This window comes from Cynocephalus volans, chromosome 15 (assembly GCF_027409185.1).
Source record: "Cynocephalus volans isolate mCynVol1 chromosome 15, mCynVol1.pri, whole genome shotgun sequence".
Classification (NCBI taxonomy): Eukaryota; Metazoa; Chordata; class Mammalia; order Dermoptera; family Cynocephalidae; genus Cynocephalus; species Cynocephalus volans.
This window is the reverse complement of record NC_084474.1, coordinates 90792960-90810396: the sequence shown is the minus strand read 5'-3', so window position 1 is coordinate 90810396 and position 17437 is coordinate 90792960. Positions and strand designations below refer to the sequence as shown.

The following is a 17437-nucleotide window of genomic DNA, read 5'->3' as shown; positions in this document are numbered from 1 at the left end:
GAACTATTGCTGCCTATTTTCATTCACCTTTCTCTTATGGGGCACCCTTTGCTCATCAGACACTCTACCAAGTGCTGGGCTTTGCAGGGATACACAATAACCTTCCCACTCATCAACTGATGTTATACATGGCCAGTCTGTACCTCTCACTTAGGTGATATTGAATTAAAATGAGACCAGACTCTCAATTTCTTTGTTAAAATAAGAAATCTGGTCAGGCCATAGGCTTTTATTTTTTTTTTTTCATAACGTTAACGCATGTGGGAGAAGAGGAAGGTTATAAAGACAGAGCAGCTTCACCAGAATTATACTAAGTCAGAAAACTGAGCTGTTGATTACAATATCGTCTGAGCAACAAGTCATTGTGAAGACAATGGACATGGATACCAAGCACAGGTTTCCTTCGAAGGTTACTTCTCAAGTTCAAGGTGCATTTCAGATCTTCAGAATTTCCAGGATCCATTTGTTCAAATTTTATTTCCAAGGATATATGTATTTTAACATAGAACTGAGCACATTGATAATAATTATGAATATTTATACAACTCTTCAAATATAAAGCCCAAGATTTATATTTTTGTAAGTGTTTTCAATTTAACACCTTATTAAATTATATTTTCTGAGAAGGTTTTAAGTTGCAGAAAGTTATATCTCCCTCAGTAGCGGAAGGATTGGGGGCCATTTTTATTCCTTCCTTACTTATATTCTTTATATTAAGTGGAAACACTTGTAACTTATTTTATTATTTTTTTTTAAGGCCCGGTTCTGGAATGTCATTATGAAACTTTAAAGAGCAACAGTAACAGAGGGACCAAAAAGCCTAATTTTTCTGACAAATAAAAGAAGGAATGAATAAAATTTAGCTTCATAACACACATATTTCCTGAAAAAATATGACCATTTTATGACTATGATCCTGTAAGTTTGGGCAACCAACACGGGTGTCTGAGCACACTGAGGCATCCTTAAAGATTGGGGATACTCCCAAACGCCTTGAGTTCTCCCAAATTCCATGTGGCATATTCACCCTCTTTTGAATTATTGGGTAGTTTTATAAAGAATAATATCAAATTAGTTGTATGTTCACTTACAGTTTACAAACTACTTTGAAACTATGACCTGTGGAATATATGTACATGGTAATAAAGGTAACCTATATATCCAAATAAGCAGCTTCTAATTTTCAACTCTACAGGGATCCATTTGACAAATAGGCCAAAAATCCATTAAGACAAAATTGAACATCTGTGAACTGCATAGAATTTATGCCTAAAAATACTTGAATATGAATCTTATTCTGCTACATCAAATCCATTTTTTCCAGATGATTTTTATTTCAGGAATGCAGTCCCTGTGTTCTTTGTGCTTGTGCTGTTAGCAACAGCCTCCAATTCCTAACATTTACTTCTCCTGCGCCAGTGGTCACTACTGATTGTCCTCTGAACTTGCTCTTTCTTTGCTCTTGTTCCCAAGGGAGATTCGCATTCTATTTATATAATTAGGCCATGGTTGGCCTATTTGGTGGCTTGCTGATTACCTATAAATGGAAGAACTAGGTAGTCTTTGTATTAAGCAAGTCATTTAAGAGGGAGCTTGTAGGTGTCACATTGGGCCACATCCAGACATTGGTGGCACCACTTGCAGAATGTCCTGGAAACAGAAAATTTGCTGTGAAAGATGGGGTAGTGTGGCTTTAACTACTCCTGCATATGAGTGTGCACAAGCCACATGCTAATAGATCAGGGAATAACTCCACTGAGGTAGGACTACTAGAAAGGACTAGACTCTGTGTGTATGGGGGGTGGGGCAGCAAGGGTTGGGCTTGTTTTAGTTGTTTTTATTATCTGCTTAACACCATCACCAACAACAAAGGCAGTGGGGAGGAATCCAGTGGGAATGAAAGAAGAGAGAGAAAAAAATCCCTTGTGTGTTACCTTTTGTATGATTAAATATGGGACTGGGGTGGGGCCTATCTGTCATTTTTAGGGAACAGTGCAGACCTCCGGCTGGTAAAGACTTTCATAGAACTGGGCCTTCCTGGAGGAAAACTGGACTTCCTCATGTCTGAAAAGAATCAGGTATGACAGCAAAAGCATCAGAGCTGGAAGAACCCTCGGCACACCTTCCACGAGCCCCCTAATGGCACCGTGATCATTTATGGACACACACAGATAGCAGGGGACCTTGCAGAAGAACAGGTGCATTGTTTGCAGAGAAAAGACTTACTGTTTTATTTCAGGAGGGTGGGGAAAGAGAAGGAAATGAGAACATATGAGTTAGTTGACTGGAGCCTTTTGACCTCACAGGGCCTTAGGGTGGGTAACAACTTGGAGCTTAAATTATTTGGGATCATTTGGAATATTAATCTGGGATACCTCTGAGGGATAGGGGGAATACCACTGTATCTATGTAACCAGTGGAGCTTTACAGTCAGGGTGACCTGTGGAGTCTTTGGTATTCCAAGGTAGGTGGATCCTGGGGCCCCAGTGAGGCATCAAAGTACGTGAGACTTCAGACACCCCAAGACCAAGAGATGAGGCTGGGTGGAATGTCATGGTTGATTAGTTGTATGTCTCTAAGTATCCTTTGAGACATAGAACTTTTTTATAATCAAAGTGCTGCATTACCATTGAAAATGGGAGTTATACAGAGAATAATCAGCCAGAAAAACTGGAAGTCGATATCTTATTTCTTAAGTGTTAGTGTTCAATTCTATTGTCTTTTCTTTGGCATTTGCTATATACAAAACCATGCATCACGCAGTGCAAAGAGATAAGATGTGAGGAAGAGGAAAAAGAATCATTTTGGAGCATCTATCATGGGCTGAGTACTCCCCACCTGTATCCCCGTTTCATCTCCACAGCAGTTCCATTGCCTGTTGGTACCACCATCGCCTTACAAAAGAGGGAGGGGAGGCTCTGGGAGTTACGCAGCGTTCTATCAGTCTGAAATGGAGAGGAAGACGCCATGCATAATCTCCAGGAAGATAGTGCATGTGCACAACTTTAATCCATGGCCAAATGTGATCCAGTCCCAGGAGAGGATGAGCATGGCATTTAGAGGAGGGAGCTGGGAAGTGAGTGACCAGCACTAGCTGACCTTGTGTGTTTGTGATTTGTACTAGTGAGATTTTCTTTTCAGGGAAGATGAGTCTTGTTAGCTAGAGTTTAGTCAGGAAACAAGGCTTCCAGTGGTTACACTTGGCCACTTTCTGATACAGCCCGTATCAGCTGGCTTCTCCCTGGATACCACAGGGACTTTAGAGCTGGGTCTTTATACAAGTCACTTAACTGGAGGGGCTGGCCACTCAGTACTGCTTGTGTTCCACAGTACATGGTCACTACTTCTTGAGAGTTGTAAATCACATAAGCAAGTACTCTATTCCTTTTTAAACACCCTGGTTGGGGAGTTCTGACATTGCTTTTTCAACCTAATCTGATTTTCAGAGAAGTTCTCATCATGGTCAACTCAGGCCTCATAATTACAACCATTTATTTAATAACTCATATGTAGGGTTAACAATTTACAGATGAGGAAACAGGCTTGGACAGGCTTGAGGGTAATGATGATAGCAGCATATGTTTTAGGAGTGTTCATATGTTTTCCTTAATCTTCTAAATGGCACTAAAGCGGGGGCTACATTATCCCCCTTTAAGAGATAAGGACTTAGGTTCAGACTGGGGCAGCAGAAGAGTCAATGCACAGACCCCATAGGCAGGAGAACTGCAAACATGGTCTTTCTTATTCCACAAAGTCAAAGAGACTTACCAGTGTGCCTCATCCCTCTTGTGCCTCGAGTCTCATTGAATGGCAGGTGGTAGTGAGTCCTAAAGTTCTTCTCTTTACCACCTCTTTTCCCCCACACGTGCTCCCTTCTTCACCACCCTTAGGGATATTCATGAAACCTCTCCTTTCCTAGCCTTGAGCTCAACACAGCACCAGGCAGCCCATGAGACTGTAGGACAGCTCCACTTATGGGGAGCTTTGTTCCTTTTTTGGATGTTGACCCCAAATCTGCTTCCCTTTGGCTCCCATCCATGTTCTCAAAAGTTAGTCTTTGGAGTTACATAAACCAATCTGTCTTCCCTATGCCTGTCCTTCAAATATTCAGACATGTATGATATTTCTCATCTTCCTTTTATACTCCTGTGTCCTTTGACCATCCTTCCTAAGACACACATGGCTTTGGGATCCTTCCCAAAGCTGATGTCAGCCCTCTGGACGTGGCCTTGTAGCCACCCCATAAAGGGAAGGGGCTTTGGAGTCAAGCGTGTCTTGGTGTGAATCCTGGCTCATTTGAGGAAGTGAGCAACCTCCCCTTTCAGAGCCTGTTTCCCTCTCTGTGATGTGGAGGCAGCAGTACCAGTGGGCACATGTGACAGATGGGGCACGTGAAGTGGCAGCAGGTGCCGTATGCACATGCCACATGCCTGCTTCTCTTCTCCACCTCGCCCACCTCTCCCTTTAGTTTTCAGTCACCCTCCTAACTGAGGATTCTTCAGCATCTCTGAGTTTCTTCATAAAGACCCCAATCTGTGGGCCCTTTGTCCTGAAGTCACGCCTCACTCTGGAACCCTAACGTTGGGTGTAGGCACACTCCTGGAATGCACGATCATGTTCAGTGGAAGGGGATGGGCAGGCGCACAGAGCTGGCCTTAGCCATGCCCCCACCCAACACCCTTTCCTCTATCTTTTTCCAGACGGACACATTTGCGGATTTTGATACCATGACGGATCGGTTACTGGATGAAATCATTCAACACATTCAGCTGTACAACCTCTCCATATCCCGAATTAGGTAAAAGGAAACCACAGGTAGTTAATGCTGGGGGAAGACGGGTGACTTATTTTTCTTCTAAAAAAAAAGTTAACTAACCTTTTAAAGGTTGGACTATTTAAGGTTAAAAGGAGTGAGTACAGATAAAGGTTAACCATCATTTGATGACAGGACAAAAAGTGTATCTTAGTAACTGTAACAGAATAAAATGCATTTTTCCTAGAGGTGACATTTTTGAGTGATGCTTTCTTTATACCACTGGGCTAAGTTAACTTGTGACTTATACTAGAATAGATTACTTTTATTTATAGTACTGGGGTTGGTTGACACATTCACATCTGTCATAGTGTGTGGCGGGGAGAAAAACATTTTGTAGCTCAGTAAAGAGTATTGGACTTAAGACAAAAAATTCTTAGGTTTGAATTCCTGTTTTAACAGTCACAAGTTTGACCCCTGACTCTACCACATACCACGTGTGTAACCTTTTGCAAGGTTTCCATATCTCTAAATCCCTATTTCCTCATCTATTAACTGGGACTAGGACTGGGAGAATGTGTTGAAAAGCTGAATGAGTTGTCTGTCCAATAAGAGGGTTTAGTCAATGCTAATTTTGTCCTCACACTGTAACAAATAACTTGGTCTAAATCTTTAATGACTAAGGTGATAGTAAGTAGCTTTCAGGTTTTGAGGATTCACATATGTAGACATAGTGCTAAGCTCTCAATATGTATTATTCCATTTAGTCTAGAGATAAAATATCACTTCTTTATTCCACAAATGAAGATTCTGAGGCCTATAGAGGGTTGATAAAATTACCAAGTCACAAAGTAGGCAATGTGATTTTGTAGATTCACATTCATTTCCTTTCTTTGCTGGTTTTACACTAATCACAAGAAGTTGGAGGTATACCTCATATAATAGGGTTTGAATATATAATTATTTAATTTGAAAATAATGATGTGTTGAATTCATGGATCTGTGAGTAGCAGTGTGGCTGGAGCAGAGCATGTAGGAGGGAGTCAAACAGTGTGGGCATTTATTGCACTAATCTGCGCAGTAAATACATAGTGGGTGAATGAAGGCTTGAATAAAATTGGAGAGGTGGTCAGAGTCAGGTTGTGAGTGGCCTCATAAGCCAGGCTAAGGAGTTGAGATGTTATCATGTGAATGACCAGGAGAGTTCTATGTTCGGATATGTATTCCAGAAAGACCCTCCTTTCCCCCAGAGGTGGACCTAGAGAAGGGCTGGAGACCAGATGGGGGGAGGGGGGCTGCTCTAATAATGCAAGGCAGAACGCCCACACTTTTCCACTGACCACACTAGACACAAAGCTTCTCTTCAGGCTTAACGTGTCCTGAGTTTGGAAAGCTGCTGAAGATGAATTAGTGGCCCCATTCTTTTTGCCCGTCGCCCTGAATCTAGTGGGAAGGGCAGGGCACTGTCCTGCCGGTGTGTCCAGCACAGCACTCCCCTTGCAGCCAGCCTGCTCTGTCATGCTCACATGCACCATTTCTGTCTCTGAACAGCTTCATTGGCCATTCTCTGGGCAACATTATCATCCGATCGGTCCTCACGCGACCCCGCTTCCGGTATTACCTCAACAAGCTCCACACGTTCCTGTCACTGTCTGGGCCTCACCTGGGGACCCTGTACAACAACAGTACCCTGGTTAGTACAGGTAAGATGTTTCCCAGCCTTGTCATTTCTCAAAACTCATTCGGAGCATTGGGGACATGAAACCAGGGCAGAAGTTCTTCTTGATGAACTCTGTGACTTTAAAACCTCTTCAAAGCATGGGAGGTGGCAAGAGACCTGGGTGCTTAGAAATGTGACCTTTTTGTTTATGAGCTGAATAAGGTGAGTCTAGAAATATTCCAAGATCTTTTCTGCCTTCAAACTCTGTGAACAAAACAGTGATGTCCCTGGGATGCTGACTGGAAAAGATGACAGAGCAGAGTTGCTATGGAGAGAATATGGACTCCGAAAGAGGTCACTTCCCTGACAGATGTGGGGTCAGGTTCTGACCCAGATGTTTAGGGAACACTGTGCCCAAGACATTTAATCTCTGTGCTACTGAATTTCCTTATTTGTAAAATGGAGATCATGTGTCTATGTGTGTGTTTGTGTATGTGTGTGTATACATGTATGTGTTTATATATGTATGTGTATAAACATGTATATGATATGTTTTTTGTGTGTGTGTGCGCGCTGCATAATGCTGTTTCAGTCAGCAGTGGACTGCGTATACAACAGTGGTTGGAGCATAGGCTATATATACCGTACAGCCTGGGTGTGTAGCAGGCTATACCATGCAGGTTTGTGTAAGTGCCTCTATGATATTCACACAGTGACAAAATCACCTAACAGTGCATCTCTCACAATATATCCCCACCATTAAGTGATGCATGACTACACACACACACACACACACACACACACACACACACACACACACACACGATGTGTAGATGTGTGTATATGCATGTGTATCACAGAATTGTTGAGGATAAAGCAGGAGAAGGAAGGAAGAAGTTAACTAACACCTATAGAAGGTCAAATATAGCTGAACTCTACACTGCTTGCTTGCTCCAGCTTTGAGGCCCTCACGATTTTATCTGGGCTTTAAGGGAGGGATATCATAGAGGGTAAAGATTTGGAACATGAGCAGAATTTCCAACACAGCAAATAGTAGAAAGAGTTTTCTGTTTAGAAGAAATGATTTATGCAGCAACACAGATGCATGGTGTAATCAGCAAGATGCAGGCGGGTCTTTGTGACAGAAGCACAACATGCCCCGGAGAGGCAGAGGATGATGATGAAGCTTGAAGCAAGAGCCAGGCAATGACAGGCCTCACATGACATGACAAGATGTTGAGCATACTTTGTAGGACAGATAGACTCCTAATGCGGTTTTAACTGAGGAAATAACATGATTTGGTGTATGGAAGCCCAAGCAGGTCAGAGGGTCTTATATAATAATAAATAGTTTGTTAAATCATATTTCCAACAAACACTTCAGTAGTCCCTGATTGTCCAAATCCATTATGTGGCATTAGGGTCACCCCGATAAGCTCACCACTTTCTGCCAACCGTCCAGCCCTCTGCCACTGTCCTTTGATACTTCTCCTGCCCTTCGATTGTTTCCTTGCATGATGCGGGGGAAGGGGATTACTTTGTTTGCGTTTAAGGTATCTAAAGGACATTCCTTGTGTGTGACACATTGATACGTAACAAATGGAAGCTCTTTCCTCTGCCACTCTCTTTCCTCACAAACCGAGGAACCCATCTTTGGACAGAAATAAATAATTTAAACCACATTTTCCCCCCACAGTTATAAAGTAATCTTGCAACATTATAAAAAGTTAACAAAAAAAGAATCATTACCAATAGTTCCTCCAATCTAACATATCTAGAGTAATTCTGTATCATTTATTTTATTTATCTTCACACAAAAACACATTTGCATAGAAGTCATTGTGATACACACACACAGTATCTTTATTTCCTTGTGTTTTTTTTTTTATCAAATTCATGTGTGTGTTGCTATGATATTATATGTAGACTCATCGGTGTTTATGTCTGCATAAGTATGACTGAATAGATGGATTCTGAAATAAAATATTTATTCTAGTTTTTCTGTATCCTTAATGTATCTGGAAGGACCGTTCTTATATATTTTTTTCATATGGAGGATTGTTTTCTTAGGCTTCTTTTTCTGAAGGAGATTGAATAGATTGAAAGGTTTGGATCCTCTCATGTTTTCATATCATTTTGCAGGAAAATTTTATATCCCTGCCACCAGTTCATAAGAATACGAATTTACCTCTGCCTTTCCAAGTACTTGCTTAATGCTGCTCTCTTATTTTTATGTTAGCTGAAATTCACCGTTTAATGTTAATCTCTCCACAATCCCACACCAATTCTTTTCACTTTGTTTTGTTTATGTTTTTTGTTCTGTTTTGTTTGTGTCCTCTTAGGCTTGTGGCTCATGCAGAAATTGAAGAAATCAGGGTCCCTTTTGCAGCTAACCTTCAGGGATAATGCTGATTTGCGCAAATGTTTTCTCTACCAACTAAGCCAAAAAACAGGTGGGTGGATCCCTTCACAGTCTTGAGTTTGAGCTCTAGATCCAACTCTTGAGACACAAATTAGCTTTATCCCATGCTGATCTACTCCTAGAAAGGTATCGGCAGGAGTTCCACCATGCAAAACCACTTCCACTCATCGGTAGGACATCAGACACCTGAGAACTCACATGGTGTGTGAGAGATGAGAGCCAAGATGCGTGCAGGGTCATCTCGACACACAGAAACAGTAGCTTCTGCTTTCCACCAGCTTTTCCAGGGTCTAATTGCATAGGCCCTAGATCTGTGTGCCAACTTCACCCAGGTACAGATCCACCTACACAAATGGCCCACGTGACATTGTCCTTTTATGTTGACTGTGCAGTGGGACACAGGCGTCATTCTTAGCCAGTCCTGAGGACGAGCACAGAGGTGTATAAGACTCTGCTGCTGCCTGGGTAGGACCACAGAGGGCAGCCACTGTCATGGCTGTGTGACCTCCATGTCCAGTAAGGAAGTAGAGCGACTGACGGATTGGCCTGCTCAGTCCTGCCAAGCAAGCCGGCCTGGCCCAGGCTGTGTTGCTGGGGTCAGGGTCTTTCCTCATTCTGTGAACACTGACTCTGTTGATACCTGTGCATCTCATGAATGTGAGTCTGGTGTAGCCCCAGGCTGATGCATAACCTCGGGCAAGCCTCTTACTCACTTTGTGTCTCCGTGTGTTAAATTGAACTCTCAGAGTTATCCCTGTGGGAATGGGAGGGAGGCCAGAGGCTGGTCTTATATCCTTACCCTCTTGGCCCCCCTCATGAGCCAGCCATTGCCGCAGGCTGCCCCCCACTGTGTGATCTTGAGGTATAATCTTGGATGAGGGGACCCACTTCAGTGGAGAGCACCCCCTGACGGGACCCTCGACTGAGAGCCGTCAACTGCCACCTGCTCAGGAGCATCTGGGGTGAGGAGGAGTGCTCAGGCCAGACAGGTGGCCTGGTGTCACACAAAGTGCCCTGGGGATCCACGCTGGGCTCTGAGGCCTAAGGGATGTGCTGGGATGTTTAATTGGAAGACCCTTCTGTCTGCGTCGTCGGGGAAGGATTGCAGGAAGGCAGGAGTGGAGGCAGGGAGGTGGGTTTGGAGCCTGTTTCCTAAAGCAGGTGACATGATAAGGGCTAAAGCTCCTCGATGTTAAGAGAGCCATTGGGTAGGGAGGAGGAGCGGAGCACTCGGATTTACTTCTGCCTGGACTCCTGAGCGTTCCTAGCCCCCAAAGCCTCTTTGTCACATGCCTGCCGCCTGTCTCTCACTGTCGAGGCTGGCTCGCTATATGTCTCCTTCACTTCCGCGTCAGATGAGAACAAGGACTTCATCTGCCCTCTGACATGCAAAAGCCCCAGGCAGCGAGTCCTTTTCTCAGCCTCCCACAGGCACCCGCGATGCCGTCTCCCCTCTGCTGTGCATTGTTCAGCCTCAGAACAGAAGGTCCTTGTGCAGTGACACCACTAGTGTGTCTGGTACCTCTTCACTTTCCCCTCTCTGGGGCAAGTGTATAAGATGTGGGCAGACCAAAGGGTGTTGAACTTGAAGCTATCTGGGTAAGGAACACTCACTGGTGTCTTGTTACAGGGCTGCAGTATTTTAAAAATGTCGTGCTGGTTGCTTCTCCCCAAGACCGCTACGTGCCATTTCATTCCGCCAGGATCGAAATGTGTAAAACTGCCCTCAGAGACAGGCACACAGGTAAGCTGCATTTCATTCTTTTTTTTTTTTTATATAAACAGCCAAAGTACATTTATGAAATTGACTATGCCTGTAAGGCACACCTGGGCTCCAGGTAGCAGCGTGCTGTGTTTATCCTAGAACTGAGAGGTAGCGTAAGCATAGCTCACCTGTGTGTGCGTGTATACCTGGATGTGATTATTCTGGAGCTTTCCTTTATGTAATAAACAGTCATGTGCTTATCAGATTACAGTATTTTCTTCAGTTTCTGTTGTGTGCCAGCTACTGAAATAGATGACTGGGAGGAAGAATTCAATGAGACAGGCTCTGCCTTCCAGGGGCTCATTGTCTAGTTGGGGCATCAGACAAGTAGTAGCAGTAAGCGTTCAATGCGATAAGTCAAAAAATAAAACCATGCACGATGTACTGAGAGAAGCACAGAAGTGAAGCACGGCAGAGGGCAGAGTCAGGCGAGGATCCGTGGAGGTGACATCTGCATTAGGTTTTAAAAAACAGGAATTTTCCAGGCAATCAGGACAGGGAGACTGGCTGGCATTTCTGGTTTCCTTTGATTAATTAGTTTATTTCTATGGCAGGTATTTTGATTGTTTTTAAATAAGTGGTATTTTTGTTGTATTTTAAGGCATTTTAGAAGCAGTGTACTAAAGATACAAAGATTTAATACCAATGTGTAAATGGGTATATTCAATATTTCTACCGGGGCCTAGGAAATACAATAAGAACTTAATTTAAAAAATTAAAATTCATTTTAATACACAACATCTAATTGTGTTTTTTATTGCTTAATATAAGTACTGAAAAGTAGCATAAGATACTTTAAAAAATTATACATTTTGTGATAAAACTGTGCTCTATTATAGAACATTTGGAAAACTCAAGCCCATTTAAACCAATTATGATCATATCTAATTCCACAATTCCACCTTTACAATTTCTCCTCATCTGTGCTTTCCTTGCACTCTCTTTTCACACGTATGTCATGTTAAAAGTTATAATTTTGCATCATGATTTGATTTAGCATGATATCATGTTCATTTGCCCATGTTAACAAAATATTAGAAATATAAAAACATTTTAATAAATATAAAAACACTGTACATACTATATTTAGAGACGTACCACAATTTAATTAAGAATATTCCAATTATTATACATAGAGGTTGCTTCCAGGAGATGTTTAAAAAATTATTAAAAGTGTATTGTGATTGAAGCCTTTGTATGTATGTTTCTTATAAATCTATAACATTTTATTAAGATAGATTATTGGAGGAAAAATATGGATAAGTTAATGCTCTTGAAGTTTTTTGCCAAATTGTTTTCTCAAATAATTACGCCCAGCTATACCTGTACTGTTAGAGTGTATCAGTGCTGGGCTATCTCACTCCATCTTCTGAGTTTAAATATGAAAGATATTTGCTAAATTTTTCAACCCAAATTTTTAAATATTGATGCTTTTCTCAGGTATATTTTTATCCACCTTTTTTTTTTTCTAATTGCCCATGGGACACCACTATACACTAAAACCTGTGACAACAAACAAGGAATCAGTAACCTGGCTTTAAACTTCAGACTTGACCAAACACAGTCATTGCCAATAGATCTCCAAACTTTTTCCTTGTGTGAGAACTTGCTAATTTTCTTTGCCTACTTTCTCATCTCTGTGATATAGAGAAATATTTGGGGTGACATTTGAACCTTGATAAAAGCTTAAGAACAGGGATCAACAATCTACGGCCCACAAACCAAATCTGACCTACCTCCCATTTTATAAAGTTTTATTGGAACATAGCCACACCCATTCATTTACATATTGTGTGTGCGGTTTTCATGCTACAATTGCACAGTGATATTGAATAGTTATGATAGATTGAATGTCCTGGAAAGCCTTAAATATTTACAGAGAAAGTTTGCCCACTCCTGCTCTAAAATTGCAAGCTTGTGTGCAGTGTTTCCCATGTGCCAGGTATAATTATGCCTTTTGCTTATTCATTTAAGCTTCACGAGGGCCATTGGAGGAAGATGTTGTTATTCTGATTTTACAGATGAAAAGCTTGAGGCACAGAGAGTGCTCATAAGAAGTTTTGGAGCTGGCAGTTTGCCTCCAGAGTCTGAACTCCTAATTGGCACACTATGGTGCTTCTATAACTTGATTTTTTTAAACACTATCCCAAAGTTATTGCTGACTAAGATTAGGTCTTTTAGACTCTTTGCTCTATTTTGAAGGAGTTCACTGATTTTTTACAAAACTTGCTATTCTTCAAGAAATGTTGTCAATATGTGACTTAAATTGATTAGTGATCCTGTCAATCAACCCCAGAAAAATGGCATACTCTTTTTTCTAAGTTCATCTTTTCTGTTATATTTTTAAATGGGCATCAAAGAAATGTGGTTTAATGGGTGAATTTATTTAAACGTATAGGGAGATTTGATATGGAGTTTAATTTATAAGTGCTTATTGCTATTTTATTTGTTTTTCTGAAAGAAGTACTAATATTTCTGTTTTTCAAAAATTCTGAAATAAAATACCCCCCAACCTCCTCTCTCTCTCTCTCTGTGTCACCTTCCAACATACCCACTGCATTGTCATGTAGATAATTTGCTTTTTCCTCAATAGTCAATTTAAGATAAAAACAGTGCTTCATCTGAGAAAAACGAAATTAAAAGTATGCTATATATGAGGGTACTTTGAAAAGTTCATGGAAAAATGGAATTAAAAGATAATATGAACCTTTCCATGAAGTTTTTGGGGACCCTTTGTACATTTTTTAAAAATTATTTAGGATTACCCCAAGGGCTTATGGGACCAGTACTGTTTTCAGCAGAAAATGATCTGATTTAGTAGTTGCTACACTTTGAGTGACTTTTGTTTCTTTTTATAAATGACCTTCTGGCCTTTATTGCATATACAATTTAAAAAAATTACATCATTGGTGTAACAATAACATGCTTCTGTTTTCATTTATCGGCAACATTCATGCATTATTCTTGTTATTCTCTCGTCTTCATGTATATCAGTCTAAGGCGCACAGAATCATTTAACCATCACATCAAGCATCATTTCCTTAACAATTCCTTTGATGCTGAATTTTGACTGACTTCCATTTTCCCTCTGAAAAGAACACTTTATGCATAAAACTTTTATGGCGTGATAACCTTTAAACATATTATTACCTGTTATAATGACCACTATTCTAAAATATCAATGGGTTCTTGGGAAGGATCGTACTACCTTCATTTTAGCTCCTAATTTTTCTCAGCTGAATAGGACATAAATTTTCACAACCATTTCTCTACCTATTTCAGTTTTCCATTTTAACTTTCTCCACCTCAGTGCTCTAACCAAGACCCTAAGCAGGGGGGAAAAAAAGGAAAAAGTGCTCCTGGCATTGTGGGGAGTCCACCTGCCCTTCCCAGCCTGGGAAAGCAAGTGTACTAGGGTTCTCCAGAGAGAAAAGAAACAAGAGGATATGTTTATAAATATGAGAGGGAATTTATTAGGGGAATTGGCTCACATAATTGTGATGGATGAGGATCCCATGATAGGCTGTCTGCAAACTGGATTCCTGTAGCATGGCTCAGTTCAAGTCTGAAGGACCCAGAACGAGCGAAGTCAATGGTGCCATCGGTGTAAGTCCTGGAACCCAAAATCTGAAGAGTCTCAGGCTCTGATGCCCACTAACAGGGAGTAGAGCATATCCCAGCTCCAGCAGAGAGAGCAGTTCATCTTTTTTCTATTTTTTGTTCTCCCTGGGCCCCCAGCAGATTGGATGGTTCCCGCCCACACTGAGTGTGGATCTTTTCTCCCAGTCCACTGAGGCGTTCACGCTCATCTCTTTTGGAAACACCCTCATGAACACACCTAAAAAGATAGCTTTACTACGTTTTTTCAGTATCCCTTAATTTAATCAAGTTGACGCCTACAATTAACCATCACATCAGGGTTCCAGGTGGCCTCCTCTGCTGATAACTTGGTTGGGGGGAACAGTGTGGGTTCCTTCATGTGGCATGGAGGAGTGTCCAGAGTGTGGCTGGTGGACTGTTAAGCTCAGAATAAGAACTGTCCCTCTCACTGTACAAACTGGGGGTGCCATACTGGCTTTATAAAAGAGACCAGTTTATCTGATGTGGACCCAGAGGCTTATCTCACAACCTCCGATTACTGTCTCTCCCCAGTAAGTCAAAAGTGAAATATCCTAGCCCTCAGGACCATTCCAGAGGGTATCTCTCCATATATGAAAGTTGTCATGAACAGATCTGCAGAAATGAAGAACACAGGTCCCGGAGGTATGAATGGTAGACTCAGGTGTGCCAATTTATTTATTGCTCAACAACTCAGTTTCACTGCACAACTCTGAGACCCCACTGCCTGGGCCAAGACTGTAACTGAGTCACCTTCAGATGGAAACACAGTCAGTTCAGACTTTCAGATATAAAAACAAAACAAACCCATAATAACAACAACAATGAAACTGCTTTCCCTTCCTTCTTGCCCCTGGCACCCAGAATCAGGAGAGCCTGGTGAAATTCCACATGGCTTGTGCAACACATGACATCGGGAAGTGCCTGCTTCCTCCCCTCTGTTGAGATGTTTCTCCAGCTCCCATGGTCCCCTGAAGTAGAACTTGAGTCTCTGAGGGTCCTCCCTGGTGATACCAGAGGTAGGGTCTGGGGGGCCCGATAGTCAGCCTCAACCCACCCCGTTCTCTTACCAGGCTCTTGACTCTGCCACAGGAAAGAATTCAAGAGCAGAATCACAGTAGAAAATGAGAACAGGTTTAATATAATGAATAAGAAACACAGATTTCACAGAGAGTGCAGCCTGGCTCCAGAAACTGAGCGGGGCCCACACCAAGTTTAATGCACACGTAAGAAATACGTATTCAAAGTTCAGAACAGAATGCAGGCTGGCTCAAGAGAATGAGCAGCTGCTTGCTGAAAGTAAGTTCGATACAAAAAGAAAGTAATACACACTCCACAGGCAGAATGAAGACTAGCTCCAGGAGACCGAGCAACAGTCCTGCCTTCTGCTGGGATTCGGCTTTTATAGTTTTGCCATCTGGTGGGTCCTCATTCTTTAACATTAGTCTTGCACATGCTCAGTTGGTCTCTTCCTAGAGCATGTTCATTGGTCAAGTTCTGTCACATGCACAGCCATGTTCAAGAATGTTCTGTGCTCTCTAGCATCTCTAGTGCAAGGTCATTCAGAGGATAAACTCCACTTTACTGAGCATGCCTGGCCATCAGGCTTACATAACCCCTCTCTGCTGAGCACGCCCAGCCAACTGGATTTGCATGAGCCAGACCTTGTGGTCTCATTTTCCCCTATTGGTGCTAAGAAGAAGTCTACCTGGCAACAGTAGCTTTCTTCTAGGGGAGAGCCCAGAGGAGGGGACTGAGACCTCAGGGAGTGGCTTGAAACCCAGAGGACTGTCCTGAAACCTAAGCCCAGGGAAACTGAGCACCTCCTATATCACTAGCACCTCCTCCTTCCCTGCCCTGCCACTGATAGCCACAGTCATCCACCAAGGAACCCCTCCTTCCACCCCCAATTGTGTCACAGCTTCTGGTGCACAGATGCACAGAGCCATTGTGTGGAATGTCCCTTCTGACCGCTGGCTGTTGTAATCTACCCAGACAAAGAGAACTTTGACTTCATTTCTTATTTGTTTCACAACCGTTAGGAGGAGGTTGGAAACTGGTATATAAAGGTCTGCCCTGGAGTGGATCCTAACACACATCCGGTGTTGTTCTCTAGATCCCACTGCTAACTTCCGCACCAGCTTCATGTCCTTCTTTCCTCCTTCAAGGGCCAGTTTATGCGGAAATGATCAACAACCTTCTGGGGCCTCTGGTTGAAGCCAAGGACTGTACTTTAATCCGACACAACGTGTTCCACGCCCTGCCCAACACTGCCAACACCCTGATCGGCCGAGCCGCTCACATCGCTGTGCTGGATTCAGAACTCTTCCTAGAGAAGTTTTTCTTGGTGGCGGGACTCAACTACTTCAAGTAGTGGCTTTGAGGGAGCAGGCCGTGGGTAATTTGCAAGAAATGTTTAAGATCAATTGAGAGCTTTGACCGAGACATACTTTTATAGACCTCTGTGATTTCGGGGTGGAGAACCAAGAAGACTGTGTTGAGGGATGGAGGCTGGGGTGGAACCGGACGTTAGAGGTGCTTTCCTCTTGAAGAATTGGGAAAGCAGAACAAATAGAGTAAAAGACAACAAACTTTGCTTGAATTTGTCTAGCCACCTGGAGTCTCATTCAGTTGCTTTCTAGGAAAAATATGAGAAAATAAAGAAAAAGAATACTTGGAGTGGGTGGGATACCTTCGTGACCACCACAGGCTTACAGAGTGATTGCTCCAATTTAACTAGATGTGTCCAATATGTTACTAGCTCATAGCTTTATCATTTTTGATTAATCAAGTGCACACAAGCATTTCAGAACTCAGGTTAATCTCTGTGCAGAAGTGGAAACTAATTGTTTAAATGGAATCCTTATCAAATGTGCCACTTGTTCAAGGAAATGTTATGCTCATACTTTCATTCCCTCTTCAATGTTTTCTAAGCAAGGGACAAAAGAATGTGTTATAAATTCTAATTTTATTTCACAACAGCAGTGGGTGGAGTGACTTAAGGTAAGGAGGGAGAAAGGTGAGGCTATAGGTAAATACAAGTTTGATACAAGCAAAAATAACTACAGAGGACCTGTTGAATTAGTTGCACCACCTACTTCCCCAGACATTTTCTATGCATAGTCCTGGTCCACAGAGTATTTTTGTGATTGCTTAAATGTTTGTCTGTAGTAAGAAAAATTGAGTGAGACTAAACCTAGCAGAAGGGGCACTGTGATT

At 42.2% G+C, this 17437-nt stretch overlaps 1 protein-coding gene across 1 annotated transcript in view; it reads left to right on the top strand.

Annotated features, from left to right (window-relative positions):
* The window catches only part of FAM135B (family with sequence similarity 135 member B), a 201833-nt gene extending 185241 nt beyond the window's left edge, over positions 1–16592 (top strand). Inside the window, exons 14-19 of the mRNA XM_063079757.1 lie at positions 1987–2078; positions 4701–4798; positions 6305–6456; positions 8756–8866; positions 10466–10579; positions 16387–16592. Coding sequence (XP_062935827.1) covers positions 1987–2078; positions 4701–4798; positions 6305–6456; positions 8756–8866; positions 10466–10579; positions 16387–16592 — 773 coding nt within the window. The remainder of the gene's footprint in view (positions 1–1986; positions 2079–4700; positions 4799–6304; positions 6457–8755; positions 8867–10465; positions 10580–16386) is intronic.
* The last annotated feature ends 845 nt before the right edge of the window (positions 16593–17437 follow it).